This window comes from Vicia villosa, linkage group LG3 (assembly GCF_029867415.1).
Source record: "Vicia villosa cultivar HV-30 ecotype Madison, WI linkage group LG3, Vvil1.0, whole genome shotgun sequence".
NCBI lineage: Eukaryota > Viridiplantae > Streptophyta > Magnoliopsida > Fabales > Fabaceae > Vicia > Vicia villosa.
This window is the reverse complement of record NC_081182.1, coordinates 49,730,680-49,758,482: the sequence shown is the minus strand read 5'-3', so window position 1 is coordinate 49,758,482 and position 27,803 is coordinate 49,730,680. Positions and strand designations below refer to the sequence as shown.

The 27,803-nt window shown below is 34.9% G+C and overlaps 3 protein-coding genes across 12 annotated transcripts; 2 read left to right on the top strand and 1 right to left on the bottom strand.

Moving 5' to 3' along the window:
* Positions 1–2,330: 2,330 nt before the first annotated feature.
* LOC131661358 (uncharacterized) lies at positions 2,331–4,375 on the bottom strand. Its single transcript, XM_058930884.1, has 9 exons — positions 4,271–4,375; positions 4,043–4,162; positions 3,879–3,946; positions 3,632–3,740; positions 3,488–3,556; positions 3,328–3,385; positions 2,869–3,104; positions 2,743–2,794; positions 2,331–2,656 (listed from the first exon to the last, which is right to left on the bottom strand). The coding sequence occupies exons 1-9, from the start codon at positions 4,271–4,273 to the stop codon at positions 2,589–2,591; spliced, it is 783 nt and encodes a 260-aa protein (XP_058786867.1). The 5' UTR covers positions 4,274–4,375; the 3' UTR covers positions 2,331–2,588.
* A 14,386-nt stretch (positions 4,376–18,761) lies between these two features.
* LOC131661355 (probable cyclic nucleotide-gated ion channel 16) lies at positions 18,762–21,807 on the top strand. Its single transcript, XM_058930873.1, has 6 exons — positions 18,762–19,410; positions 19,629–19,841; positions 19,946–20,259; positions 20,362–20,473; positions 20,568–20,804; positions 20,893–21,807. Exons 1-6 carry the CDS (start codon positions 18,958–18,960, stop codon positions 21,628–21,630), a joined length of 2,067 nt encoding a protein of 688 aa, XP_058786856.1. The 5' UTR covers positions 18,762–18,957; the 3' UTR covers positions 21,631–21,807.
* Positions 21,808–22,319: 512 nt separating this feature from the next.
* LOC131661356 (ACT domain-containing protein ACR3-like) lies at positions 22,320–26,709 on the top strand. Of its 10 annotated transcripts, none has more exons than XM_058930883.1 (8): positions 22,320–22,510; positions 23,099–23,187; positions 24,401–24,446; positions 24,618–24,732; positions 25,088–25,155; positions 25,278–25,898; positions 26,003–26,107; positions 26,214–26,709. In XM_058930883.1, exons 2-8 carry the CDS (start codon positions 23,117–23,119, stop codon positions 26,532–26,534), a joined length of 1,347 nt encoding a protein of 448 aa, XP_058786866.1. In that variant the 5' UTR covers positions 22,320–22,510; positions 23,099–23,116; the 3' UTR covers positions 26,535–26,709. The 10 variants fall into 10 exon arrangements, with proteins under 10 accessions (XP_058786866.1, XP_058786865.1, XP_058786864.1 ...); XM_058930882.1 differs by having other exon boundaries at positions 23,087–23,187; XM_058930881.1 differs by having other exon boundaries at positions 22,320–22,547; positions 23,087–23,187.
* The last annotated feature ends 1,094 nt before the right edge of the window (positions 26,710–27,803 follow it).

The following is a 27,803-nucleotide window of genomic DNA, read 5'->3' as shown; positions in this document are numbered from 1 at the left end:
CGAAATTGATCTAAAACTTGTATAAATATAATCTTTCATTCCATTTTCTTTATAAAAACCATAATGAATATATATCCTCTTCTTGCATTTGTGTATTTCAATGGTGAAAATCTATCACTTCAATTTAGGGTCTCCACGGACATACTTCTCGTCGATCTGAACCCCAAACTAAATACTCTCCTACAATATCCAGAAAATTGGAGAGTTGTCAAGCTCAAGTATCGTTCACTCTCGATTGAAAACAAAGGGAAGATACGATTCGCCATGCTTAAACTGAAGACGGATGAGGATTTAAAGCTTATGTGGAGTACATTATATCGTTACTCAAAAAAGGGTCTGATTGAAGTGGATGCAACGATTGCAAGATCGACCGGGTACATTTTAAGGATGTTGCAACGTCCTGAACCACCCGTTTGTAATGAAATGTAAAGTTAAATTTATGTTAACTTAACAATTATTTATGTAATGTTTATTTTGATGTTAATTTATCTTGTTTTTTCATTATTCTGCCAATGTTTCTGGTTGTTTCTAGTTTGACCTTTCAGGGGATTTTCTGGAGATGCATTTTCGGAAAACTCATTAAATTCTACATTAAGGGTTGTTACGAAGTTGCATCTTCGAACTCAATCTAATCTTGATACAAAGATGCAACTCCGGACTAAGTTTTAACAAAATAAGAGTGTCTCAGCAATTTGATCTGACATGTGTGTGTGAAAAGGGTGCATCCGGAGATGCACCTCCGGATTCTAGGGGCTGTTGTTGTTGGAGGCAATTTGGGGGTCAACACGAGAGAGCATTTTACACTTGGGACACACCTTTGTGAAAGACACATCACATATTCACCCAAAACCTTAAGGCGATAGGTGTGTGGGTTCTGTCACTTATAAAGTGCTCAACCTTCCTTTACCTAATTAATGGGGACTTCTTCCTCACACACAACGCTCCACCTTCCACATACACTTGTACCACCATTAACACTCTATAACGGGATGGAGGCAACAATCGGGAGGTCAGAGAAGGAGCATTTTTAACTTGGGACACACCTTTGTGAGAGACACACCACATATTCACCCAAAACCTTAAGGTGATAGCTGTGTGAGTTTTGTCATTTATAAAGTGTTCAATCTTCCCTTTTCTAATCAATGCGGGACTTCTTCCTCACACTTGATTCTCAACAGTTGTGACTTTTCACTGTGATGTGGAAGTACTCTATGGAGTGTGATGAGTAGGAGAAAACTTAGATACAATTCCTTAGGTGTAATTTTTACTATTTTTCAATAAAAATATGACAAGTGTACTTATATACGGTCCTTGTATCTAAGTTGTGTCCGGATGAGTATCCCCCAAGATTAGATTATTCATACATCTTGTTTTCTGACTCAATATTTTAGTTTGTGTCAAGGCCCAATATATTTAACACTATAACACTAGAAATGTTTTAAAATCTCGCTATCTAAACACCAGTCTAGGGTCGTCGGATCTTGGCAACTATCTTCCATTACTTGAAGAACGATCTAAAACTATGAGAACATAGGATGGTCACGCCATAGCATCGTATCAGGTTGAGGTTTCCTAAGCACACAAGGACCGTCAAATAAGATGGACAATTAGATTTAGTGACATCATGCTTTTGAGACAACTGTTAAAGAAGGTTCTAGTACTTTAAAAATCTTGAGATAGCCCTCTAGTAATACAAATGACTAAGTTGACCGGTTCATAATGACCGTCATATGGTAATTTCCTGAATTTTTGACAACGGTCCTCGAGACAGTTGTCCCTAAAAAATTTTGGGCCTTTTTAAACCCCACTATAAAAGACTCAAGTACACATTATTCTAAAATCTTACATCCCTCACTTAGAGTTGTCACTGACTTGATCATAGAGTGTTGACAACTCCCTACCACTTATTGTATTATCCTACCGGAGTTTGTTAGCACACTCATCATCATTAGCAATACTTGAAGAAAGGTCTTAACAGATCAGAATGTACTCTTTCAATCAATATGGAATAGCAACATTGAAATACATGTGATGAAATTTCAAAATTCATTTGCTTTTTCTCATGGGGTATGAGTAGTGTTGCACTTAGGATGTACCATTATAAACATTTTCTATAGCATCAAGATACATCAAAACTAGTAAAAATGTTTCTTGAACATTCATGGAGGATTTTGGCAGTGCATAGTTGAAGAGTATTTGGGCACAACGAAAGAAACAGTCAAACAAGGCTATGCTAAACTCAACTTTAAAGCACTTTTAAAGATATTTTTAGAGTTATTATGAATTATGATGTGAACCATCAACTTAATTTGCTCTATGATAACTTGATAACATTATGTTGTGAAGCATGAGTTCTTTAAAAGTAACAGTTTTTCATAACATATTCTAAAATCAATGATGACTTGATGATATTTTGAAGTAGATTCAACTATAAATAAGATCTTCATTTATAATGCTTAATTTGTGAGTTACTCAAGCAAAAGACTAAAATCATTGCGAATAAATTGAGACAGATGGAACAGTAATACCTACGAAACTACAAAAAGAAACATAAGAATGTGACTTGACCTCCAATCTTTGATCAAACCTTAAACAAGTAAAACAGCATTAATACAGCCATCATTTTCTGGGTTGTTGGTAACCTGAGCATATTTACCTGTATTCATAGCAAACAAAAATCCGATGCATCAATATCAGTTAAAACTTCAGCCACGAAAACCAAAATATAACAAATAATCTTACCCCACACAACTTTCCCTGCAGGTGTAACCAGACCAAGTTCGCTAACATTCACCTGATATTACAGTCAACTTAGATACCTTAAACGTAAAGTAACCCTCAATTAGAAGAGTTAAAAAATATAAATACCTCGATTATAGATCCTCTGGTCATGACACCAAGAGAAGTGTACATAGGGCCATTGGGGTTTTTCTTGACTCCAATAATTTCTAGATTGAATGTGCATTTAAGTTCTGGATGAGTGACATGAGCTTTAGTGAACCGCAATCCAGTAGGACGAATGAACCGCTCATACTTTGGAGGTTTTCTGGTAAAATCAGGCCCAACAAAAGTAGTTTTGGTAACCATCCTCTTCCATTGCTTCGCTGCAAAATAGCAAACCATATACCATAATACATGCTTCTGAAAATGAGCACTATAGATTATGTCTGTCTAATACCCCTTAACATAATAACAATAAACTAAGAGACTATTGAAACAAAAACAGCATGACGCCTTTACAAACCCATCATTCGACAAAATCAAAACGCCGTGATAATCATGTGGCAACAAGATCATGTTACCGGAAACAATAAATGTAATACTTACTCTTTCTTTTACCAGTGCGGACTACTTTGAACATTTCTTCTTCAGCCACAGGACGTACCTAGCAAAACGAAAAAATCCACACATACACATTATAACTCATAAAAACAACAACACCCTAATGAGAACCAAAAGCAACTTAAAGTTTTGAATGCAATCTCACCTTTGGTAGAGGAACATCCCATTTCCCAGCCTTCTCCTTCCTCTTTTGCTTAATAGTGTTGCTGAGAATCTAAAATTAGAAAAATACACAAATCACTTTCAAGTGTCAAAATTGTTTCTCATTACTGCATAATTGCAAGCATACCTTTGCTCGGTTCGTGTTATCACGATCTAAAAGATACGCGGGAACAGCTCCATCCCGAACATTATCATCAGCCTTGCGCCTAATTGTTGACTCTTCATGCATGGCCAAACTGCTCACATACAATATTGAAATAAACCTCTCATACATTTCACCAACAAAACCATATCAATGAAAACCTAGTGCACTAATTATTATCTAACATCGAAAATGTGACCAACACAATGAACATAACAACAATGAAACTCACGTCTTCCTCATCTGCGCTTTCTGCGCATAATTTTTCTTGGCAATCTTCTTACCCTCAAGACCCAAACTCTGTTGCATTCAAATTAAACAGAAACATAGTTAGAATTGTGCAACATGCAATTACAAATACATAACTTGTTTGAATAAAAGTAATTTGAATTAAACCTTCTGGGCCTTTTTAGAGTGCTTGTGAGCTTGACGAGCCTTTAACTTGCGCTGTTTCACATCGTGATCGAAACGGAGGCCATAATCTCGTTTGTTCCGTTCCATATAATTTCCTTGAGCCTAGACATAAACAGAAGAAGGATAAAGCAAAAACAAGAATCAGAAAATGCATGTGAAAATCATAGTAATGAAATACGAAACAGAAGATTAAAGGGAAATTAAACGCACCATTGTGTTTGTTGAAACTCAACTCCAATTAGCCGTCACTAAAGAAAAAAACAACTGGGGTTTCGGTCTATAAGGGTAACACAAGAAAAACAAATTAATAAAAACTCACAAACATGGGAAACTTGCAAGGCAAGTTTGACAAATTAAAATATCTTTTTTTGTTTTTTCTTTCTTTATTTTATCATTCTAACCAATTTTTTTTTTTACTTATTTAAAATTAATGACCTTTTAAACTCTTAATTAAGGGTGAGAATAGTTCACGCCCAAACTAAGAGCATCTTCAATGGTGGTATTTTCTTTTGAGTTCTCCACCTAGACATGCCACATCATAGTACCATTGCATTGCAATGCAACTATGAAAAAATTGTGGTACCCAATCAAATTAGTTTATGAGGTAAAGTTGTGGGCCCAATAATAACTTTTTATATTTATACAATTAAAATAAAAATTATAAAAATTATTTTAGGATGATGTGGCTAGTGGGACCCATAAAGAACCCAAAAATGGGTTACACCATTGGAGATGCTCTAACATAGGTATATGGATATCCGCCCAGAAGTGTAATGCTAACATGTGTCCTAAGGGTATACGTTAAGAATTAAATATAAATTTTTTTATTGAAAATTGTGTAATATTTTAATTAAAAAAATTTATAATTAATGTTTTTATTGCTTTATTTCAAGAAAAACTTTTTATTAATGTGTTTTTTAACATGTGTTCTTAGGGCACATGTTAGCTTTACCCTTACAAGAAAACCACTAGACCATCATTGAGTCCAAAAGATTTTGACACCATAAATAATAATTTGTGGGACCTTTTGCTTTTAGCCTGATAATCCGCCAAAACCATGAAAAATATCTAATTTGATCGAATACATCTTCAACATCAACCTCTTCGTTTATAAATATTACCGGGTTGTTTTTCTAAGATCTTTCAAAAAAATAATATAAAAAACTTATGTTAATAGGTAAACTCGAATGAGTCGAAAATAAATATTTAATCTCATTGATCTCTTAATTCATTAGTCTATTTAACATTAGTTGAATTTATTATTTAGAAATATACAAATGAAGTAGGATTTTAAGTAGGCTAGTTGGCCAATTAGGCATTCAAAAAAGTCAAGCCAAAAATTAAGTCTATGATAGACCATATATAAGTCAGACTTAAATTTTAAAATTTTTAATAAACAAGACTCAAACTTGGCAAAGTCTAATTAAGCCCAACTTATTCTTACCCCTACTCTTAATGAGTGCATCGTTAGCATTTTTCTTAAAATTATTATCTTCTCGTAATGAATTATAATTCTACAATTTTTCTTCTATTTTTTCCTTTAAAATCTTTTAGATTAAACTTGATGTTTTAGCCCTACCACTATTAATTTTTTTGGCTTAATTGTAACTTTAGTCCCCATATTTCGTCTTTTTCTTGATTTTGATCTTTCTATTTTAAAAATCACTATTTTAGTCTTCTTTTAAGTTTTTTGTGCAATTTTTGTCCCCCTATTTTACTTTTTTCCTGCAAAATTAGTCCCTATTTTTTCCCCTCTTCAATAGAAAACTCAAAAGGGGACCAAAATTGTGGTTTTAAAAATAGAAAGAACAAAATCGAAAAAATGATAAAATAAATGGACCAAAGTTACAATTAAGTCTTTTTTTCTAACTCAACGACTGAACTTTTTTTTTATTTCTCTTTATAACCAATAACTCTAATATTTTTTATTTTAAACTTCTATCACTATTAGTTTATTTTATTTTACTTTATTTATATTATTATATTTTACTCTATATATTTCCCTATTTTCTAAATTATATTGAAAATATATTATTATTATTATTATTATTATTATTATTTTCGTTAAATATAAATTATCAAATTGTTGTTAGTTTTTTTGTTAAAAATATAATTAAGATAAAAAAATTTAATTGATATATATTAACCGTGTAAAGATATTTTACAAGTGACATAACGACTGATCTGGTTAAAATATTTGACTTTTATTTTCATTTTCTTTAAAATAATACATTTGAGTTATCACGATGTAGAAATTTTTTTCATGTAACAATTAAACTCTATAAAAAAACAATACCAACATATTATAAAATGTTTTTTTAACATTAATACATGTTTTGGACCGGTCCAATCGCTCTAATTAGCCCAATCCACCCTTTAGCCAAATAGATATTGAGCCAATACGCGTTGTCCACAGGCAAGGGCATTCCCCTTCTCTACCGGACAAAACCGACTTCCAACCGAGCATGTGGATATCCCGTGCTCAGCAACGACTAGTTCCTCTGGGCAGACTTAACAAGACCTAATCTAGCGATCTCCTACATTCTAGGCCGCTAATAGCGTCCAAGCCCACGAAAATAGGGGATCCGTTCCCAAAGACCATTATAAATAGCCCTCTGCCTCTAGAGGGCAAGGTAATTTATTTCTCTCACCCAAAATCTTATACTTTCGGTTGTACCTCCTTGTTCCTTTACTTACTTTGGCATCAGAGTGCCTTGCGGGTACAACCCCCCTTTTTTTCCTCTCGACCATCACCGAAGATCAAGCCTACCGTTGTTGGCCACCCGTTCAATCGGAAAGAACAGTGGCGCCGTCTGTGGGAAAATACTAAGTCTCCCCGTTCCTCTTTCTTGCATTTCTTGATCGCTCCTCGCGTCATCAAGAACTCAGGAACCAAAAGCTTACACACTTCATTCATCATGGCCAGCGACAGAGAAGATCTCTCCACCTGTGACGCTACGCTGCTAGGAAAAGACGGAGTTGGATTCATCATACCTCCCAACAACACCGTCTCCCAGCTACGTGACGGTCACACAACATCCCCCTAGTCGAAAGACGGTCGCGATAACGCCACCTTCCATCACGGAGATACTAGCGCAAAGGACCAATAAGTCTTTCTTGAAAACCCTTTCTTGGCAACGGAGCCAACCCCGGCCGATCCAACGATGGCCGCCACTTTTGCTGCTCTGAATCAGACGGCGCTCTGATCCGGCAGCAGAATAACCGGATTGGAGCCTTGGAGCATTAGCACCACTCCAACAGAGACCGGCGTCCCAAGCCCGACGCTTCAGCGGCCAAGAAAAGACAACACTCTCTGTCAAGAAGAGACCAGCCTTCCACTATAGCCAAGAGAAGCAAAGAAGATCATCGCTCTCGTCAGCGCTCACCCTCTCCATGTTAAAAAGACGATCAAGATCGTCGTCCCCGAAACCGACGGATCACCGTCGCCATCACAAACAGAGTCGCAGCTGTTCCCCGACTTCGATCCCCAGTGACGAGGAGGAAGAGCGCCGCGGTTCCTTATCTCAAGCCATACTGGAGGCTCCCTTACCTGCAGAAATACCTATTCTCTAATCTCCTTCAACCATTCTTCTTCTTCAACCTTTTTAATTTCAATCCCCTTCAACCTTTCCTTCAATACCTTACAAAAAAAATTAACCTAAAATTAATAATAGAAAATATTAAAACATTTAAAAATATTAATAAAACGAAATTGTCAAAAAAAATATTGAATCAAACTTACCTTGATACAAGATTTGAAGTTATTTGAATGAAAAAATGGAAGAGAAGCAAGGAATTGGAATGGAAGAGAAGAGGGGAAAAAAAATCTGAAGATAAGTGTTATGTAGAAAGAGAGCGAATCGGCAATTATATAAGTCATATAGTGACGTGAATATCACGTCGCAACCTTGCCACGTGATATTCACGTCGCAAAAAACTAACGGTAACATCATTCAATGCGCCTGCCTGCTGTAACACCCGTATTTAGTTAATTATTTAATTATATACATTCAAATTACTTAGAATTTAATTATTGAATTTGTGGAGTGTTGAGAATTGTTGACATGGGTTTTTATGATTAATTAGTCGATTAATTAATTAATTGATTAAGTTGTAGAAATAGTATTGAAGAAATACTAAATTTACTATATGGACTTAATTAAGTGATGGTGGTAGTAAAAGGTGGGGTGTGAATGTTAGGCCCAATAGATTTAATGAAATTAAGTTAAGATAAGGATTAGGTTAATTAGAAGAGAAAAGGTCTTGGGGAATTGGACATGAGAAGTTGTAGAGAAGAGAGAAAATAGGAGAGAAATTCATTCCCGTTTTTCTTGCAGCAGTCTCACTAAATCGAAGATCCCCGATTCGTTAACCGTTGGATCGCCACCAAATTTTGTGGGTAGGTTCGCAACACCTATATCTAACTTTTGACCGTTGGGATCTTCAAAATAAGGTCTGAGTTGTGAGATATCATCATCGCACTGTAGCTGCATATTTGGGAAAATTTTCAGCTTTTGATTCTGATTAAAAGAGGCAATGGTTGGGAGCTAAGGCTAGATGGCTTCGATCGGTAGAATTGTAGAACGGACTCCGAATACAAGGTAAGGGGTGGGGTTCTAACTCTATAACCGAATTCATGATGAATGATATGTGGGGGTTAAATTTGTAGGAAATTATTCCTGATTATTTGTTGTGATTCTGTCGTGTTGATTCGATGAAATTAGTTGTTGTTGTGGTGATAATTGTTGTTGTTTTATGTGAAGTTGAAGGATGTTTCAGTGACGATGTATACCTCTATTTATTAGTATAGCGACGATATAGGCTTATGCCTTGTGACGATGATGTTGTTTGTTGTGTGTGTTTGTTGCATTCATATACATATGCATTTTTGGCGACGGCCTGGATTGGCAAATTAGTGACGAAGGCTTATGCCTTGATGCCTCTGTTTAACTGGCAATTAGCGATGGGGGCTGAAGCCCTGGGTACCACATGCATGTGCAGTTGTAGAGTCTCATTGTATGTGGCATGAGTGTGATTTAATTGTGATGTGATGTGACTTGAGTTGTTGTTAAATTGTGATAATATGGAGTTGTAATTATAAATTGTTATACTAATGACGTGTTGTGACAGGTATTGTCTGGAAGATGAGAAATAGTTGTTATAACTATTAATATGTTGTTGTTATTTATTTTTGTTAATTATAACTGTTCAGGTTAATTGTTATTATAAATGTAGTCTGAAAGCTGTAACGTGATAATTTCGTATGATTAAATTCTAATATATTGTTTATCATGCGTTTGTTTATATTGGTAGATATCTCACCCTTTCTGAATGATGTTTCCCTACCATGGGAAACGGACAGGTACTCAAGATAGCGGTGAAAGTTTGAAGTGATTTTATGAAGTCTTTAGTTGCTGTTATTCGAGTTGGTGTCTTGCTCTGATACGTAGCACTCGGGGGGAATAAAACGATTGTTTTATTTATTATTTTGTTTGCTGAATTTTTAAGTGAATTATGTTTTAAATTGCAACTTAAAGTTACTATGCAATGATGCTACGACTTGATTTGAATATTTATGAAGTTTGATGATTCCACTGTGAGTTAATTATTTAATTTGAAACAAAGTGATTTTTGAATAATGATTTAATTGTCCGTTTTAAATTCCTGTGCTATGTATCTATATGAAGGCAAATAAGCCGTAATTATTTTTGAAATGACGAATATGTGATACCTCAAATGAACTTGTTTGGAATTTATACTCTGATTTTTAATTATAATTTCGGGTAGAATTTGGGGTGTTACATTAGTGGTATCAGAGCAGGTCGGTCCGTCCGGCCAGAGTCGTCTAATTATTGTTTATCCTTTTGTATGCGACAAGTGTGTACAACACTGTCGGTACTTGTTGCTTTCTGGTTGTTGCAAGAATTAGTTTGAGCGAAGTGGGGGAGAAGCTTTGCTTCTCGGATGTGGTTCAGTTGTAAGTTTGCAAAGAGGATTGTTGTCTGGGTGTTTCGAAAACTGAATTTCGGCGAAAGAATGTGTCTCTCGAGTTATAAAAAGTTTGGAAGTGAGGAGATATGTTAAGAGTTGTTTGAAATATGTTTAAGTTGAAGAAAAATGAGTTTTGGAGTGGAAATTCCGTAAGCAAAACGCAGGAAATTGCTGAATGTTTTGTGAAACTTCAAAAATTCATAACTTGAGTTCTGGACATCCGATTTGAGTCCCGTTTGAAGGGTTGGAAAGCTAACGAGATGAAATTTATTTTAAAAATGGTTCCATCAGCTTTAATAGAATTATTTGTAACAAGATGATGTTGGAAAGAGATGAAGTTTGCGTTTACGCTTGTCCTTGGGACCAGACTTGTGCGTTGGTGTCGTGCTGAACGTTAGTGTCAGAGTTGAGTGAATTGAAGGAGTAATTAAAGGGTTTGTTTAGAAGAAATTTTAAGAATTAGGTGTACCATTTGAGAAGTTTTGGAGATACTGTAAAGAGTGTCGCCGCATGGCGTCGATGTTCGCACTTTCGAATGGCGTTGGAATAGTTAACAAGTTAGTAACGGTTATGTTGAAGAAGTACCAGAATGGTCGACATATGTGTAGTCGATTTTAGATGTGTCAATGGGTTGTTATGTTTGATGGTTGGACGTGGAAGTGAAGTTGAAGATGGGTGTATCGGATAAATTTTCGAGGACGAAAATATTCTAAGTGGGGGAGAGTTGTAACACCCGTATTTAGTTAATTATTTAATTATATACATTCAAATTACTTAGAATTTAATTATTGAATTTGTGGAGTGTTGAGAATTGTTGACATGGGTTTTTATGATTAATTAGTCGATTAATTAATTAATTGATTAAGTTGTAGAAATAGTATTGAAGAAATACTAAATTTACTATATGGACTTAATTAAGTGATGGTGGTAGTAAAAGGTGGGGTGTGAATGTTAGGCCCAATAGATTTAATGAAATTAAGTTAAGATAAGGATTAGGTTAATTAGAAGAGAAAAGGTCTTGGGGAATTGGACATGAGAAGTTGTAGAGAAGAGAGAAAATAGGAGAGAAATTCATTCCCGTTTTTCTTGCAGCAGTCTCACTAAATCGAAGATCCCCGATTCGTTAACCGTTGGATCGCCACCAAATTTTGTGGGTAGGTTCGCAACACCTATATCTAACTTTTGACCGTTGGGATCTTCAAAATAAGGTCTGAGTTGTGAGATATCATCATCGCACTGTAGCTGCATATTTGGGAAAATTTTCAGCTTTTGATTCTGATTAAAAGAGGCAATGGTTGGGAGCTAAGGCTAGATGGCTTCGATCGGTAGAATTGTAGAACGGACTCCGAATACAAGGTAAGGGGTGGGGTTCTAACTCTATAACCGAATTCATGATGAATGATATGTGGGGGTTAAATTTGTAGGAAATTATTCCTGATTATTTGTTGTGATTCTGTCGTGTTGATTCGATGAAATTAGTTGTTGTTGTGGTGATAATTGTTGTTGTTTTATGTGAAGTTGAAGGATGTTTCAGTGACGATGTATACCTCTATTTATTAGTATAGCGACGATATAGGCTTATGCCTTGTGACGATGATGTTGTTTGTTGTGTGTGTTTGTTGCATTCATATACATATGCATTTTTGGCGACGGCCTGGATTGGCAAATTAGTGACGAAGGCTTATGCCTTGATGCCTCTGTTTAACTGGCAATTAGCGATGGGGGCTGAAGCCCTGGGTACCACATGCATGTGCAGTTGTAGAGTCTCATTGTATGTGGCATGAGTGTGATTTAATTGTGATGTGATGTGACTTGAGTTGTTGTTAAATTGTGATAATATGGAGTTGTAATTATAAATTGTTATACTAATGACGTGTTGTGACAGGTATTGTCTGGAAGATGAGAAATAGTTGTTATAACTATTAATATGTTGTTGTTATTTATTTTTGTTAATTATAACTGTTCAGGTTAATTGTTATTATAAATGTAGTCTGAAAGCTGTAACGTGATAATTTCGTATGATTAAATTCTAATATATTGTTTATCATGCGTTTGTTTATATTGGTAGATATCTCAACCTTTCTGAATGATGTTTCCCTACCATGGGAAACGGACAGGTACTCAAGATAGCGGTGAAAGTTTGAAGTGATTTTATGAAGTCTTTAGTTGCTGTTATTCGAGTTGGTGTCTTGCTCTGATACGTAGCACTCGGGGGGAATAAAACGATTGTTTTATTTATTATTTTGTTTGCTGAATTTTTAAGTGAATTATGTTTTAAATTGCAACTTAAAGTTACTATGCAATGATGCTACGACTTGATTTGAATATTTATGAAGTTTGATGATTCCGCTGTGAGTTAATTATTTAATTTGAAACAAAGTGATTTTTGAATAATGATTTAATTGTCCGTTTTAAATTCCTGTGCTATGTATCTATATGAAGGCAAATAAGCCGTAATTATTTTTGAAATGACGAATATGTGATACCTCAAATGAACTTGTTTGGAATTTATACTCTGATTTTTAATTATAATTTCGGGTAGAATTTGGGGTGTTACATTAGTGGTATCAGAGCAGGTCGGTCCGTCCGGCCAGAGTCGTCTAATTATTGTTTATCCTTTTGTATGCGACAAGTGTGTACAACACTGTCGGTACTTGTTGCTTTCTGGTTGTTGCAAGAATTAGTTTGAGCGAAGTGGGGGAGAAGCTTTGCTTCTCGGATGTGGTTCAGTTGTAAGTTTGCAAAGAGGATTGTTGTCTGGGTGTTTCGAAAACTGAATTTCGGCGAAAGAATGTGTCTCTCGAGTTATAAAAAGTTTGGAAGTGAGGAGATATGTTAAGAGTTGTTTGAAATATGTTTAAGTTGAAGAAAAATGAGTTTTGGAGTGGAAATTCCGTAAGCAAAACGCAGGAAATTGCTGAATGTTTTGTGAAACTTCAAAAATTCATAACTTGAGTTCTGGACATCCGATTTGAGTCCCGTTTGAAGGGTTGGAAAGCTAACGAGATGAAATTTATTTTAAAAATGGTTCCATCAGCTTTAATAGAATTATTTGTAACAAGATGATGTTGGAAAGAGATGAAGTTTGCGTTTACGCTTGTCCTTGGGACCAGACTTGTGCGTTGGTGTCGTGCTGAACGTTAGTGTCAGAGTTGAGTGAATTGAAGGAGTAATTAAAGGGTTTGTTTAGAAGAAATTTTAAGAATTAGGTGTACCATTTGAGAAGTTTTGGAGATACTGTAAAGAGTGTCGCCGCATGGCGTCGATGTTCGCACTTTCGAATGGCGTTGGAATAGTTAACAAGTTAGTAACGGTTATGTTGAAGAAGTACCAGAATGGTCGACATATGTGTAGTCGATTTTAGATGTGTCAATGGGTTGTTATGTTTGATGGTTGGACGTGGAAGTGAAGTTGAAGATGGGTGTATCGGATAAATTTTCGAGGACGAAAATATTCTAAGTGGGGGAGAGTTGTAACACCCGTATTTAGTTAATTATTTAATTATATACATTCAAATTACTTAGAATTTAATTATTGAATTTGTGGAGTGTTGAGAATTGTTGACATGGGTTTTTATGATTAATTAGTCGATTAATTAATTAATTGATTAAGTTGTAGAAATAGTATTGAAGAAATACTAAATTTACTATATGGACTTAATTAAGTGATGGTGGTAGTAAAAGGTGGGGTGTGAATGTTAGGCCCAATAGATTTAATGAAATTAAGTTAAGATAAGGATTAGGTTAATTAGAAGAGAAAAGGTCTTGGGGAATTGGACATGAGAAGTTGTAGAGAAGAGAGAAAATAGGAGAGAAATTCATTCCCGTTTTTCTTGCAGCAGTCTCACTAAATCGAAGATCCCCGATTCGTTAACCGTTGGATCGCCACCAAATTTTGTGGGTAGGTTCGCAACACCTATATCTAACTTTTGACCGTTGGGATCTTCAAAATAAGGTCTGAGTTGTGAGATATCATCATCGCACTGTAGCTGCATATTTGGGAAAATTTTCAGCTTTTGATTCTGATTAAAAGAGGCAATGGTTGGGAGCTAAGGCTAGATGGCTTCGATCGGTAGAATTGTAGAACGGACTCCGAATACAAGGTAAGGGGTGGGGTTCTAACTCTATAACCGAATTCATGATGAATGATATGTGGGGGTTAAATTTGTAGGAAATTATTCCTGATTATTTGTTGTGATTCTGTCGTGTTGATTCGATGAAATTAGTTGTTGTTGTGGTGATAATTGTTGTTGTTTTATGTGAAGTTGAAGGATGTTTCAGTGACGATGTATACCTCTATTTATTAGTATAGCGACGATATAGGCTTATGCCTTGTGACGATGATGTTGTTTGTTGTGTGTGTTTGTTGCATTCATATACATATGCATTTTTGGCGACGGCCTGGATTGGCAAATTAGTGACGAAGGCTTATGCCTTGATGCCTCTGTTTAACTGGCAATTAGCGATGGGGGCTGAAGCCCTGGGTACCACATGCATGTGCAGTTGTAGAGTCTCATTGTATGTGGCATGAGTGTGATTTAATTGTGATGTGATGTGACTTGAGTTGTTGTTAAATTGTGATAATATGGAGTTGTAATTATAAATTGTTATACTAATGACGTGTTGTGACAGGTATTGTCTGGAAGATGAGAAATAGTTGTTATAACTATTAATATGTTGTTGTTATTTATTTTTGTTAATTATAACTGTTCAGGTTAATTGTTATTATAAATGTAGTCTGAAAGCTGTAACGTGATAATTTCGTATGATTAAATTCTAATATATTGTTTATCATGCGTTTGTTTATATTGGTAGATATCTCACCCTTTCTGAATGATGTTTCCCTACCATGGGAAACGGACAGGTACTCAAGATAGCGGTGAAAGTTTGAAGTGATTTTATGAAGTCTTTAGTTGCTGTTATTCGAGTTGGTGTCTTGCTCTGATACGTAGCACTCGGGGGGAATAAAACGATTGTTTTATTTATTATTTTGTTTGCTGAATTTTTAAGTGAATTATGTTTTAAATTGCAACTTAAAGTTACTATGCAATGATGCTACGACTTGATTTGAATATTTATGAAGTTTGATGATTCCGCTGTGAGTTAATTATTTAATTTGAAACAAAGTGATTTTTGAATAATGATTTAATTGTCCGTTTTAAATTCCTGTGCTATGTATCTATATGAAGGCAAATAAGCCGTAATTATTTTTGAAATGACGAATATGTGATACCTCAAATGAACTTGTTTGGAATTTATACTCTGATTTTTAATTATAATTTCGGGTAGAATTTGGGGTGTTACACCTGCAAAGCCTACCACCAATCTCTTATAATTTTCCCTCTTAAATTTTGCGACGTGTTTAACGCGTCATAACTAATTTTTTGAAATTTTGAATATTCCCCCATTTGAATCGTTACAACATTTTTTGTTTTTTAATTTTACTTTTTGGTAGTGACGTGTTTCCTAAATCGCAACATTTTTTTTTTCAAAAATCAGCGTCTGACTCCTACAGACTTTAGATTATTTATATTATTTAGAGGTAGTGACGTGATTATCACGTCTCAACAAACAATTTTTTGACACATGATAATCACATCACAAAAATACTTCGCATGGGAGCTTTATTTTTGTAGTGTCCTTCTTACTACTGACGAGTCTAGGTGACAAAATAAAAAAATGCTGAATTGTTTTGGTGGGGGTCAAACAAGCAAAACAAAAAAGAAATAAACTAGTTAAGGTGGGAGAAAATTTCCATTCAAGAGGAACACGGTGGAATTGGTTTCAGAAACATATAAGGCTTCAATTTTGCAAGGTTGGAGCCTAGAAACCAACCAAGATAGTATCGTTGCTCGAGTATTTAAAGCTAGATATTTCCCAATGGGGAATTTTGTGAGCACAAGCCTGAGTCATAACTCGAGTTTTGTCTGGTGTAGTATCCACGTTTCACAGGTAGTGTTCAGAGAAGAACTTAGATAGAGAGTAAGGGATGGATCAACGATAAAGGTCTGGTCTGATTCATGGCATCGTGACGATGAAAATGGTACAATCAAGAGTCCAGTGGTTATGCAGACTGAAACATATGTGAGTAAGTAATCTTATAGGCCCTGTGAATAACACATGGAAACACGACATATCAACCATATGTTCAATTAAAAGGGCGCACAACAAATATATGCTTTACCAATCATAGAAGAAGTAACAAGAGACAAACGATTTTGGCGTTTCACTCCTCACGATGATTATAGTGTGAGCTCAGCTTATTAGTACATCATGGAGGACATAATGGAGAACAACAACATACATTCTAATGGGAATTGGAAGCAGCTTTGGAACATCAAAATTTCCTAAAAGGTGAAAGTGTTTCTACAGAGGGATGTACGCGGGTATCTTCCAACACGATACTGACTGCAAAGTCGATGGGTGCAGTGTGGAGATCGATGTGTGTTATGCGAGAGATCTTATAAAAATGACTGGCATTTTTTCTTCGAGTGTGATAAAGTAAAATTGGTGTGAGAAGCAGCAGGTCTGTGAAATATCATTAACATTAAGTTGGAAGTGGTAGGTGATTTTATGGCTTTATTTTTCTAGCTCACAGAACAATTAACAAACAACTAAACACTCTTTTTCGTTATGACCCTATGGGGTATATGGAAGAGGGGGAATGAAAAGCTATGGAATGATTCTAGGTGAATGCATGCATGACAGTGTACATGGCATGTGGATCGCTTCTACAATGGCAACAAACTCACAAAAAAGGAGACACCAGAAATCATACCACACATCAAGGAACAAGGTTGTTATTGAGTAGGAATTTGTCTTTGAGGGCAGCACGACGAATACATAAAATCTAAGACAATTTGGTATCGAGGATTACCAAAACCTCATGAGGCAGAAACGAAGGGACTAAACAAAGCGGTCAAATGGCTAGGCATCATAGGACTATCTAACGTGTCTATGGAACTTGACTGCAAGCAAGTGGTTAACGACATTGCTAGAAGTTTCAAAGCCAACACCACTTTTGGCGCTATCATGGAGATTTGTAAAATTTCTCTTAGGCTATGTTTGGGAGTTTTGAGGGAAAGGGAGGGGAGAACTTTGGAAAATAGGAAGGATTGGGTGAAATGAATAGAAAGATTTTGGATAGGAGGGTTTAAAGGATAGAAAAACACTTAGAAAGGGGGGGGGGGGTTGAATAAGTGTGGCTTTAAAAACTCTTAAGATAAAAACAATGAACACAATATTTTTATCCTGGTTCGTTGTTAACGAAACTACTCCAGTCCACCCCCTTAGAGTGATTTACCTCACCTGAGGATTTAATCCACTAATCACACAAGATTACAATGGTTTTCCACTTAGATACCCTCTAAGTCTTCTAGAGTATTCTGATTACAGCCTGATCACTCTAGGAACACAATGCTTAGATACCCTCTAAGACTTTCTAGAGAATCCGATCACAACTTGATCTCCTCTAGTTCTTTACAAATGAATGTAAACAAATTCTTACAAGAGTTATACAATGCTTCTTAAAAGCTATAATCACAACTGTGATATTTCTCTTAAAGTTTAAGCTTAATCTCACAAAGGTATTACAACAGTAATGAAGTGAGGTTGAAGATGAAGTTTGAGAGCTTTTGAATTTGACAACGTTTCTGTATGTTTGCGTAAAGTGTTGTATTCAGCTTCCCATCAGAACTTCTATTTATAGGCGTTTGAGAAGATGACTGTTGGGAGCATTTAATGCGTTGCGTGATCCGTACAGCATTCCATTTAATGTTTCACTCTTTTGTCAACTACCTCGAGCCTTGTTTTTCCTGCTATTACTGACTTTGCCGTTAATAGCTTCTAACGTTCCTTTTGTCAGTCAGCGTAGCCTGCTATCTTGTACTTGCTTCTGATCTAATCTTTGTAGATACAACGTTTGAATATATCATAGTCATAACAGCTTGGTGCAGAGCATCTTCTTGTTTTCTGACCTTGAAGTGCTTCTAGCGTGATACCATGAGAACTTCAGTGCTTCTGCTTCTGATCTCAAGTTCTTCTGATGCTTCAATAGACCATGTTCTGATTCTGCTTGACCATCTTCTGATGTCTTGCCAGAGCATGTTCTGATGTTGCATGCTGAACCTTCTGAGTCAGTGCTTCTTGCGCTGATTTTGTGCATACTCTTTATATATTTCCTGAAATGGAAATTGCATAGGATTAGAGTACCACATTATCTCAAGCAAAATTCATATACATTGTTATCATCAAAACTAAGAATATTGATCAAAACAATTCTTGTTCTAACAGGGTTTTGGAGGGTTTGATTTTATTTATAACATCAAAAACCCCATAAAATGGGGAAACTCAAAAATTGTATTGAGTGAGGGTTTTGGAGAGCTTACATAAAGTTTCCAAATATCTTTTAGGTTGTTATAGTATTATAAAAATTAAAAATTTAGTAATGTTAACAACTCTTTTATCATTTTAAACAAAATCATATTTTCAAAAAATGTCAAATATTTTTCTATATTTTTTTAAATTTTTTTTTCAAAAGCCTTTCCCTCACCTTCAAACTCGAAAAAACACATTAGTTTCTATAAAAAAAAAAACTTTAGGATAAGTTTAAGTAGGATACAATGTTGCCCACATGTTAGTCTCTATGTAGAAATTTTTTAATAAAAAGATATTGATTATATAATGAATGCATTTAAAAAAAGTTACCACAATATATAGCTCTCATTCCTAACTTAACGTTGAACCAGAAGCTAGTGTGCAAAATTTTTGCAACCTTTTCCATTCTCCTCCATCTTTGTTCTCCATGAATTTTGCAGCAACCATGAACATTGATGTTCCATTGCACCTTTTCCGGTGAATAGAATCATGCATGGTAAAAACCAATAAATTAACAAATCAAAATAAAAAATGAATAGAGAAATACAACAATTCCCAGTCTCATCTTCATCACATTTCCACCAACGTTTTCCAAAATCATTCTCTCTTCGTAGAAAAGTGCCATGGTGGTACCAAATACAACATCCACGTTCACCTTTCCTTGCAAAATGGAACGTAATATTCCTCTACTCTTGCCTCTTTGCTCTCTTTCTAGACCCTCTTTATTTCTATATTCCCATCACAGGAGACAAAGCATGCTTGGAAACCGATTTAGTCCTCGGTGTTTTCGTCACGCTATTACGTACCGTCGCTGATCTCTTCTTCTTCTTTCATATAATTCTTAAGTTTCGCACCGCGTTCAATTCTCCTACCTCTCGCGTATATGGCCGCAAAGAGCTTATCACCGATCCTGGTATGATTACCCGTCGATACCTCAGGCATGATTTCATCATTGATCTTCTTGCCTGCCTTCCTTTGCCTCAGGTTAGTTGGTGATATTAAACCATTTATAGTAGCTGTAATTCAGTTAGTTATTATTTAGGGTTTGGTTTGTTTTGTTACTTGAGTCTCAAGTAATCCACCTTGTTATATTTTATCTATAGTTAACTATAACATTGAAGTAAGATCAATACGCAATGTAACATAATAACCTCTAACAACATTTAGTTGTAACATTTGAATATGTGATGCTTCAATTTCAGATAGTTATATGGATTGTGATTCCGGCGACAAAAAACTCGACCGCGGCTCATTCAAACCACACACTGTCCCTAATAGTACTAATTCAGTACATTCCAAGACTGTTTCAGATTTTTCCTTTACAACGCAGAATATTGAAGACTAGTGGGCTTATAGCGAAAACTGCTTTGGCAGGTGCATTGTACAATCTCGGTTTCTACATGCTCGCCAGCCATGTAATTAATCAACTATTTCAAAATTAACAATAGAAATCAAACTTATAATGTTTTGATAATAGTTAACTTGTGTGTTAAGTTATGTGTTGTGTTTGTCAGTGCAGGTTTTAGGAGCAACGTGGTATGTGACGTCGATTCAGAGACAATACGAGTGTTGGAGAATAATGTGCAAGAAGGAAATGAACAGAACACATTCACCTTCTTGTAATCCTTCTTTTCTTGATTGTAATACTCTTAATACCCGCGAACGACAAGTTTGGTTTAGACGCACTCGAGTCCTCTCTGCTTGCGATGCACTCAATGATAGAAACCACTTTCAGTTCGGAATGTTTGCTGATGCTTTTACTGATCACGTCTCTTCCTCAAGATTCTTTCAAAAGTATTTCTATTGCCTCTGGTGGGGTTTGAAAAATCTCAGGTAATTTGATGTCATAACTTAGCGCAAATTTGCGTGTTTTTCTTAATTTATTAAGCAGACACTTCATAACTTATTATTTAAAATTATTTCGATAATGTACAGTTCGTATGGACAAAATCTTCAGACTAGTACTTACAGCGGCGAAACGTTATTTTCAAGTTTCATATGCATAGCAGGCCTTATCCTCTTTGCACATCTCATTGGTAACATGCAGGTATTGTAAAAAAATTTGAAAAGTAACCTATAGTTTTTTACGATAAAGTACTTATAATGTTTCTTGATTTGATTTTTTTTATATGAAATTAAAGAATTATCTGCAATCTTCGACTGCGAGACTTGAAGAGTGGAGACTTAAACAAAAAGACACAGAAGAATGGATGAACCATCGCCAACTTCCACCAGAGCTACAAGAGCGCGTTCGTCGCTTTGTTCAATACAAATGGCTTGCCACGAGAGGTGTTGACGAAGAAGCCATTTTGAAAGCCTTGCCTATCGATCTTCGCCGCCAGATTCAGAGGCATCTCTGTCTTGACATTGTTCGCCGAGTAAGTCTATGGTTATCAGTTCAAAATTTGTATACATCATTTTACATAGCCGATGAGAACAACTAATTTTTATAGTTATCGTATTCAGGTGCCTTTTTTTGGCCAAATGGATGATCAACTTCTCGATGCTATATGCGAGCGTCTAGTTTCATCGCTGAACACGAAAAATTCATATCTAGCTAGAGAAGGTGATCCAGTTCGAGAGATGCTTTTCATCATCCGAGGAAGTATAGAGAGTTCTACAACAGATGGTGGTAGATCAGGATTCTTCAATTCAATCACCCTAAAACCAGGTGACTTCTGCGGCGAAGAATTGCTAACATGGGCTTTAACGCCCGACCCTAGTCTTAACCTTCCAGATTCTACAAGAACTGTCAAGACAATAACCGAAGTAGAAGCATTTGCACTTCGAGCAGACGATCTCAAATTCGTGTCGAGCCAATTTAAGCGTCTGCACAGCAAGAAACTGCAGCACGCTTTCAGATACTATTCGCATCAGTGGAGAGCTTGGGGTGCGTCGTTTATACAAGCCGCTTGGAGGCGTCACCGGAAGAGAGAATTGGCAATGGAATTAATGGAAAAAGAGAATCTGTATTATGAAAATGTTATGGAGATTGAGGGTTATGAAGGGAGTGGCGCAGGAGAGAGTTCTAATGCTAATCAGGGACAGAATTTCGGTGCTACATTTTTGGCTTCGAGATTCGCTGCAAACACGAAGAAAGGCGCAGTTAAGAAGGTTACAATAATCCCTGATGATACCAGTTTGAAAATGCCTAAGATGTTCAAGCCAACTGAGCCTGATTTCTCAACATTTCAAGAAGATTAATTGATTAATTAGATCAAGTCTCATGAGCCAAAAGCAATTATTGGTTTGTGTTTCTTAATTTGTAATTGTATCTAACTAACTAGTTGTATTGTACAATAGTGTATCAAAGTTATATATTACATATTAAAGAAACTTTGTAACATATCTTTGTCAATCCCTAAACATAGTCATAAAATGAAAAAATTTCTGTTTGTTCTTCCAAAATTAGAGCATGTGATTGGTTATGTACTTGATATGATAATCACACCTTGCCAACTTCTATAGAGTACTATAGTACCGTATAAGTATAATAACAGCCGTCTTAAGTTTTTGGAAATTCTGTATAGATTAGTATTAATACAGCCGTCTTAAGTTTTTGGAAATTCTATATAGATTAGTCACAAACTCATAGTTTAACCGACAAAACAAATAGAGGTTCTATTTAATCACAGGTTAACTGCAACAAACATTTTATAAGATCCTATTTACCTGTAACAAATTTTAGGCCACTTATAGTAACCAATCTTGCACGCCTTCAAAGACGATTCTGATTCTGCAATATGTTACATCCTTCCAACGAATACGACAACACCCAACTCACATGCTGCTACACAACCGCAGAGACATCACAATCCTAAAAAAACAAAAAAGTATTATGTTTTATGGTCAGTGGTCACCTATTCTTTTTAATGTTATTATTGACTCAATAATGGTTTTCTAGCATCAACCCCACGCCCTCACCACTAAACAACATTAATTTTTTTTCTTTTGCTCAAAGGTGAGTGAGAGAGAGAGAGAGAGGGAAGAAAAACAAACTACACAAGAGACAGAGAGACCGTGTTGAAGTGAGTGGTATTCCAACGTCGAAAGCAGATAGAGAATCTGCACCCGAGACACAGAGGTTTCTTTTTTCATCTGACAAAACAAATTTGACAGCTGTATGTACATAAACCTTGTACGGTTAGTGGGGTTGGAACATTGCAATTTGCAACAACCTATGTTATATGTTTCTTCAACTCCTTGTTGTTCAGAATTTTCATTTTCATTCATATTTCGGAACTTGCTTTTTGTTTTGGAAAGTGTTGTATTTCTATCTTCTTCAGTAAAAGACATGTAAGTTTTTCAGTTTACAATATTATAGCTAGAGTTTTGTTTAATGAGTAAAATATGTTCAAGTGGATACAACTATACAAGAACAAAACATTGATTTGAGAGTTTTGAATTTTTAGTGCGTCATAACAGTACAAGCCACTTTTTAATTAATTATAAAAAATTCACCTAACTCATTCTTATTTAAATAATGAAAAAATAAAAATAAAAATTGTATTGAATGTCAACGATTTATTGTATATTCTTGTTGTGACTACTTGTTGTGCATAATTATTAGAATGTTGCTTTTGTTTTTTCTTTTTTTATTCTTGATGAATGAGAGGATATAATTATATGGTGTGTTTCTAAGTGGTAACTTTGCTTGAAGAAACTCATTCAGAAGAGAAGGTGTGTTAGAATGAGTGCAGTTTGTTGGCCATATTTTGATCCTGAGTATGAGAATTTCAGCAACAGAATCAACCCTCCAAGGTTTGTTTTTACTATCTTTTCTTTGAATTGTGTTTTTGTTTTTGAAGGCAAAGTTAATAGCTTATTTGAAGCTTTTGCTTGATTATATTTTTGAAGTTTTGTTACTTTAATAGGGGTGATAAATGTTATCCACTAATTGCATATCCATAAAAATGTTATCCACTGATTTGTATCATCCCAATCATTATTCAAGTAATCCACTTAACTACATATTAAATTTAATGGATGAGATTCAATCCAGAGAAATACTTGCATGGATAGAAACCTAAATCTATATTTTTAGGCACAACCAAAGAAAAGAGAGAGAATATAAATTTATTTAAATTTTAATTTCGTTTTTAATTGGCGGGTGGTTGAGATAAAAGAGGAGAGAGACAATTTTATTTTTAATTTTTAATTAATAAAAAAATGTGATTGATTTTGTGTAAGTACAGGTGTTATGGCGGTGTCCATCTAAGTATTTTCCTTCGATCTATTCATTTATAAATTAAATTATAATTCATTCTTTTTCTTAAAAAAATTAATAGTTTATCTTAAATGATAATACAAATTTATTGAATAAAAGCTAAATATAAAGTAATTTTTTAAAATTTATTAAATATTTTAAATATTTTTTGGTAAAGTTAACTTACAATATATCACCCATTGTCAAAATCTGATAGCCGCGACCACCGCGTATAGTCCTCGCTAGTATGAAGTTTTATGCGTGCGGCTGCCACTGTTATTAAGTAATTTATTGTTTTGAAAATAAACTAATTAATTATTTAAAATATAATTCTAATCATTAGTCAATAAATATTTTGAGAGATTTAATAATATTTTTTTAGGCATTATTAATTTAATAATTAAAATTTTTATATTATTCACTTTTTTAAATCATTAAAATGAATAAATAAATGGATGGATAAATACTCATTGGAGATGGTTTAATGATTTCTGTGTTTAATGAATTTAGTCAAATTTTTTAAAAAAATTAGTGGTTAAATTTGATTTAATGTTTTTTAATATATTAAATAAAATTCTAATTTTTTTAAAATTAATTACTATACCATAAAATCATTACCATTTGATTATTTTTTAAGGGATTTAATATTTAATTTTTATCGAATATAGTTTACGATTAGAAGATGGTAAAATTTTGATATTTTTAATTTTTTTTTTTTATTGTTTTAACTGAAATTTGATTTTTTTTTTTAATTTGCACTTTTCACAGGGTAACAGTGGACAATGCTAGTTGCCGTAACTGTACACTAATCAAGGTATTATTTCTCAAAACCTTAACAATTTTCTAATTTTTTAGGTTTTTCACAAATTATACTCCATTTTCAAACTTACAGGTTCAATGATCATTGTTTTTCAATGTTTGCTAAAGAGTTAGTATATGCAATTTTCTACTGATGCATTTTAATTGTACATTTCAAAAATTGCAGTTTGATAGTGTTAACAAACCTGGAATTCTGCTGGAAGTTGTGCAAATTTTGACAGACCTTGATTTTATAATTACCAAAGCTTACATATCTTCTGATGGAGGATGGTTCATGGATGGTATGTTCCTGATTAATTGAACTGTCATTTCAAATGAATTTGCTACTAAGATATGTGTAGGTAATGTAGCAGTAACACCTCTGAAAAAATGTGTCTCTATCCTTGTCCGACACTTACCCTAACACTTATGATTACGTATAATTTATTCATTTTTTCAAATTATTACGGATGGTTTTGATGTGTAGTTAGTGTTGGTGTTGTGTTTTAGTGTCGTGTTTCTAGTGTCCATTCTTATGTTATTAGCCTAGTTACAAGTATGAATGAGTATCAAGTAATTCCTATTCGTGTTGAGTATGATTCATAATGCGGCTCGATTCAGGGGTAGTATTTTACTTGTTCATTGAATGATATGCAGTATTTCATGTCACGGATCAGCATGGAAAAAAGATAACAGATGACAAAACCATTGACCTCATTGAAAAGGTATATATATCTGATATATTCTTATATTAAGATATGGTTTCTATTTAGCCACCATGTGACAGACTCAAAATCAATTTTGCAAGGGAATAATTGCTATCTGTTAACAGTTTTTCATACAATAGGCTCTAGGACCGAAAAGCCAGAGTAAAGAAGGAGTGAAGAATTGGGCAGGAAAACGGGTTGGGGTGCATTCTGTGGGTGATCATATAGCCATTGAGCTAATCGGGAGAGACCGCCCCGGTCTCTTGTCTGAGATATCAGCTGTACTTGCCAGCCTCCATTTTAATGTTACCGTAGCTGAAGTTTGGACTCATAACAGGAGAATAGCTTGCGTCCTTTATGTCAATGATGGTACGAGACAAGCGGTGGATGATCCTAAAAGACTGTCTCTTGTGGAGGAACAACTCAACAACATCTTACGCGGATGTGAGGACGGTGATAAAGTTGCTAGTAGAACTAGTCTCTCCATGAGTTTCACCCATATCGATAGACGGCTCCACCAGATGTTGTTTGCTGATCGGGATTATGAAAGTTCTGGAGTAACGACGACAGAAAGTGAAAGTCCTCCCTCTTTCCGGCCAAAAATAACAATAGAATGTTGCAAGGAAAAAGGCTACTCAGTGGTTAGTGTCAGGTGCAAAGATCGCGCAAAACTCATGTTTGACATTGTTTGCACTCTTACTGATATGGAATATGTTGTTTCCCATGCCACAATCTCATCAGACGTCCCTTACGCATCCCAGGTACACCACATTAATACTCATTTTCGCATCTTCATTTATCTGCCACACATAGGACTTAAATGGTTCAAATATGTGGACTAAAACTGTTGATCTTTTACCTTCAGGAATATTTTATTCGACACATGGACGGATGCACGCTTGATACAGAAGGAGAGAAAGAAAGGGTCATCAAATGCATCGAAGCTGCTATTCAAAGAAGAGTAAGCGAGGTAACTTACAGGTTTAAACTGATTTCTGCTAGCAACTCTTCCGCGTTAAGTTAAAGAATTTGATTTTTTTTGTTCTAAAGTTTTCTCGGGTAATCTTTGTTCACAGGGTGTAAGCTTAGAATTGTGTGCAAAGGATAGAGTGGGATTGTTGTCTGAAGTAACAAGGATTCTAAGAGAGAATGGCCTGACAGTATGTAGGGCAGGTATATCAACTAGAGGGGAGCAAGCACTGAATGTGTTCTATGTGAGGGATGCATCAGGGAACTCAGTGGACATGAAAACTATAGAAGCACTTCGTAAAGAAATAGGCAAGACAATGATGGTGGATGTTAAGAAGGTACCAACATATGACAAAGAACCAGAGACAAAAGGATGGGCTAAAACTAGCTTCTTCTTTGGTAACTTGTTGGAAAGGTTCTTGGCTTAACAATCATGCATGTAGGTTTGGTTATTTTATTAATAAAGAGGCATCATGATGTATAGAAGAATAAATTTGTTTGTCTCAAACATAGGCAGTGCTTCGAATTTGGCACCTTTTCATACCAGAATAATGCTTGTAACTTATATTTCGCCTTCTATATCTTCCTGTTTCTGATTAAAAATTTTAGGGTTAATAGTAATTCACCCCTTGTAATGTTAGCGAATTTTGCTTTTTCCCCCTCCCTACCTTTTGACAACAGTTTTTTCAAAATAACCGTTGCCAAAACCTGCCTTTGGCAACAGTGGGGGTAAACCGAAACACGCTCATATTACAGAGGGTAAACTACTATTAACCCACAATTTTATAGCCCTGTTTGTGTCATTGAATTATTATTGTCTTTGTAGAGAGTGAAACTAGTTAGACATCTTGGAATGTGCATGCGTGTGTGCCCAGGTGTCCGATACGTGTCAGGTGTTCGATAAAAAATACTTGTATAGAAATAAACATAACATGTCACTTTACAAACAACCGATCATAATTTTTTATTAATTAAAAATTTAAAATAAAATTTTTTTTCTCTTTCATAATCACTACCACCCCATGATTTCAATTAAAAAAAGTTAAATTTAAAATAAATTTAAAACTTTTCCCTTTTCTTATTGGTTGTTTCTAAGAATATGAATATAAGTGTGTTTATATGCAAGTATTTCTCGGTTTCCGATACGTGTCAGGTGTCTGATACTTGTCTGAACACTCGTATGACACACATTCTATGTGTGATACACATGTAAGATAGGATGGTGGGACAAGTGTCACCAACAATTAAAATTAAAAGAGATTGAGAGACACATAATGGACTTTGCTTGACATTGTTGGTTCTAGTAGATCGGGCCGAACTAACGATGTTCATAATGATCCAATAGGAAAATTCAACTTAGCACCTCCAAAATTAATTCTGACATCCCATGCAGATAATTTGATCAAAATGGCATATGAAAAAAAAAAGTGAAATTGTAAAGGTAAAACTGATTATTTCGGATTTTTCAAAACATATCATAATATTTTGGTTTTTTCAAAAAATTCGGTGGAATTCATATGGTTTATATCGACATTTTCAAAAAATCCAATGATTACTCATATGCAATTGGATATTTGAAAATTTCGGTATGTTGGATTTTCTTTAAAAGTTCTGATACAAAAGTTTCAATACAATCCAAATCAATGTGACTTTTTAATTTCGTTTTTACAATGTCATATACGTCTCATATATGTTGT

Bases quoted from the DNA above. Each gene is read 5' to 3' on its own strand.
- LOC131661356 (XM_058930874.1), top strand. The intron at 24,447-24,617 runs GTATTATTTCTC...CAAAAATTGCAG, and splicing joins GTAACTGTACACTAATCAAG to TTTGATAGTGTTAACAAACC. The intron at 25,899-26,002 runs GTACACCACATT...TTTTACCTTCAG, and splicing joins ACGTCCCTTACGCATCCCAG to GAATATTTTATTCGACACAT.
- LOC131661355 (XM_058930873.1), top strand. From the start codon at position 18,958: ATGAATAGAGAAATACAACAATTCCCAGTCTCATCTTCATCACATTTC. The intron at 19,411-19,628 runs GTTAGTTGGTGA...CTTCAATTTCAG, and splicing joins CCTGCCTTCCTTTGCCTCAG to ATAGTTATATGGATTGTGAT. The intron at 20,260-20,361 runs GTAATTTGATGT...GATAATGTACAG, and splicing joins TGGGGTTTGAAAAATCTCAG to TTCGTATGGACAAAATCTTC.
- LOC131661358 (XM_058930884.1), bottom strand. The intron at 3,947-4,042 runs GTTTAATTCAAA...TGAATGCAACAG, and splicing joins ACTCTAAAAAGGCCCAGAAG to AGTTTGGGTCTTGAGGGTAA. The intron at 2,657-2,742 runs GTAAGATTATTT...CTATGAATACAG, and splicing joins TGCAGGGAAAGTTGTGTGGG to GTAAATATGCTCAGGTTACC.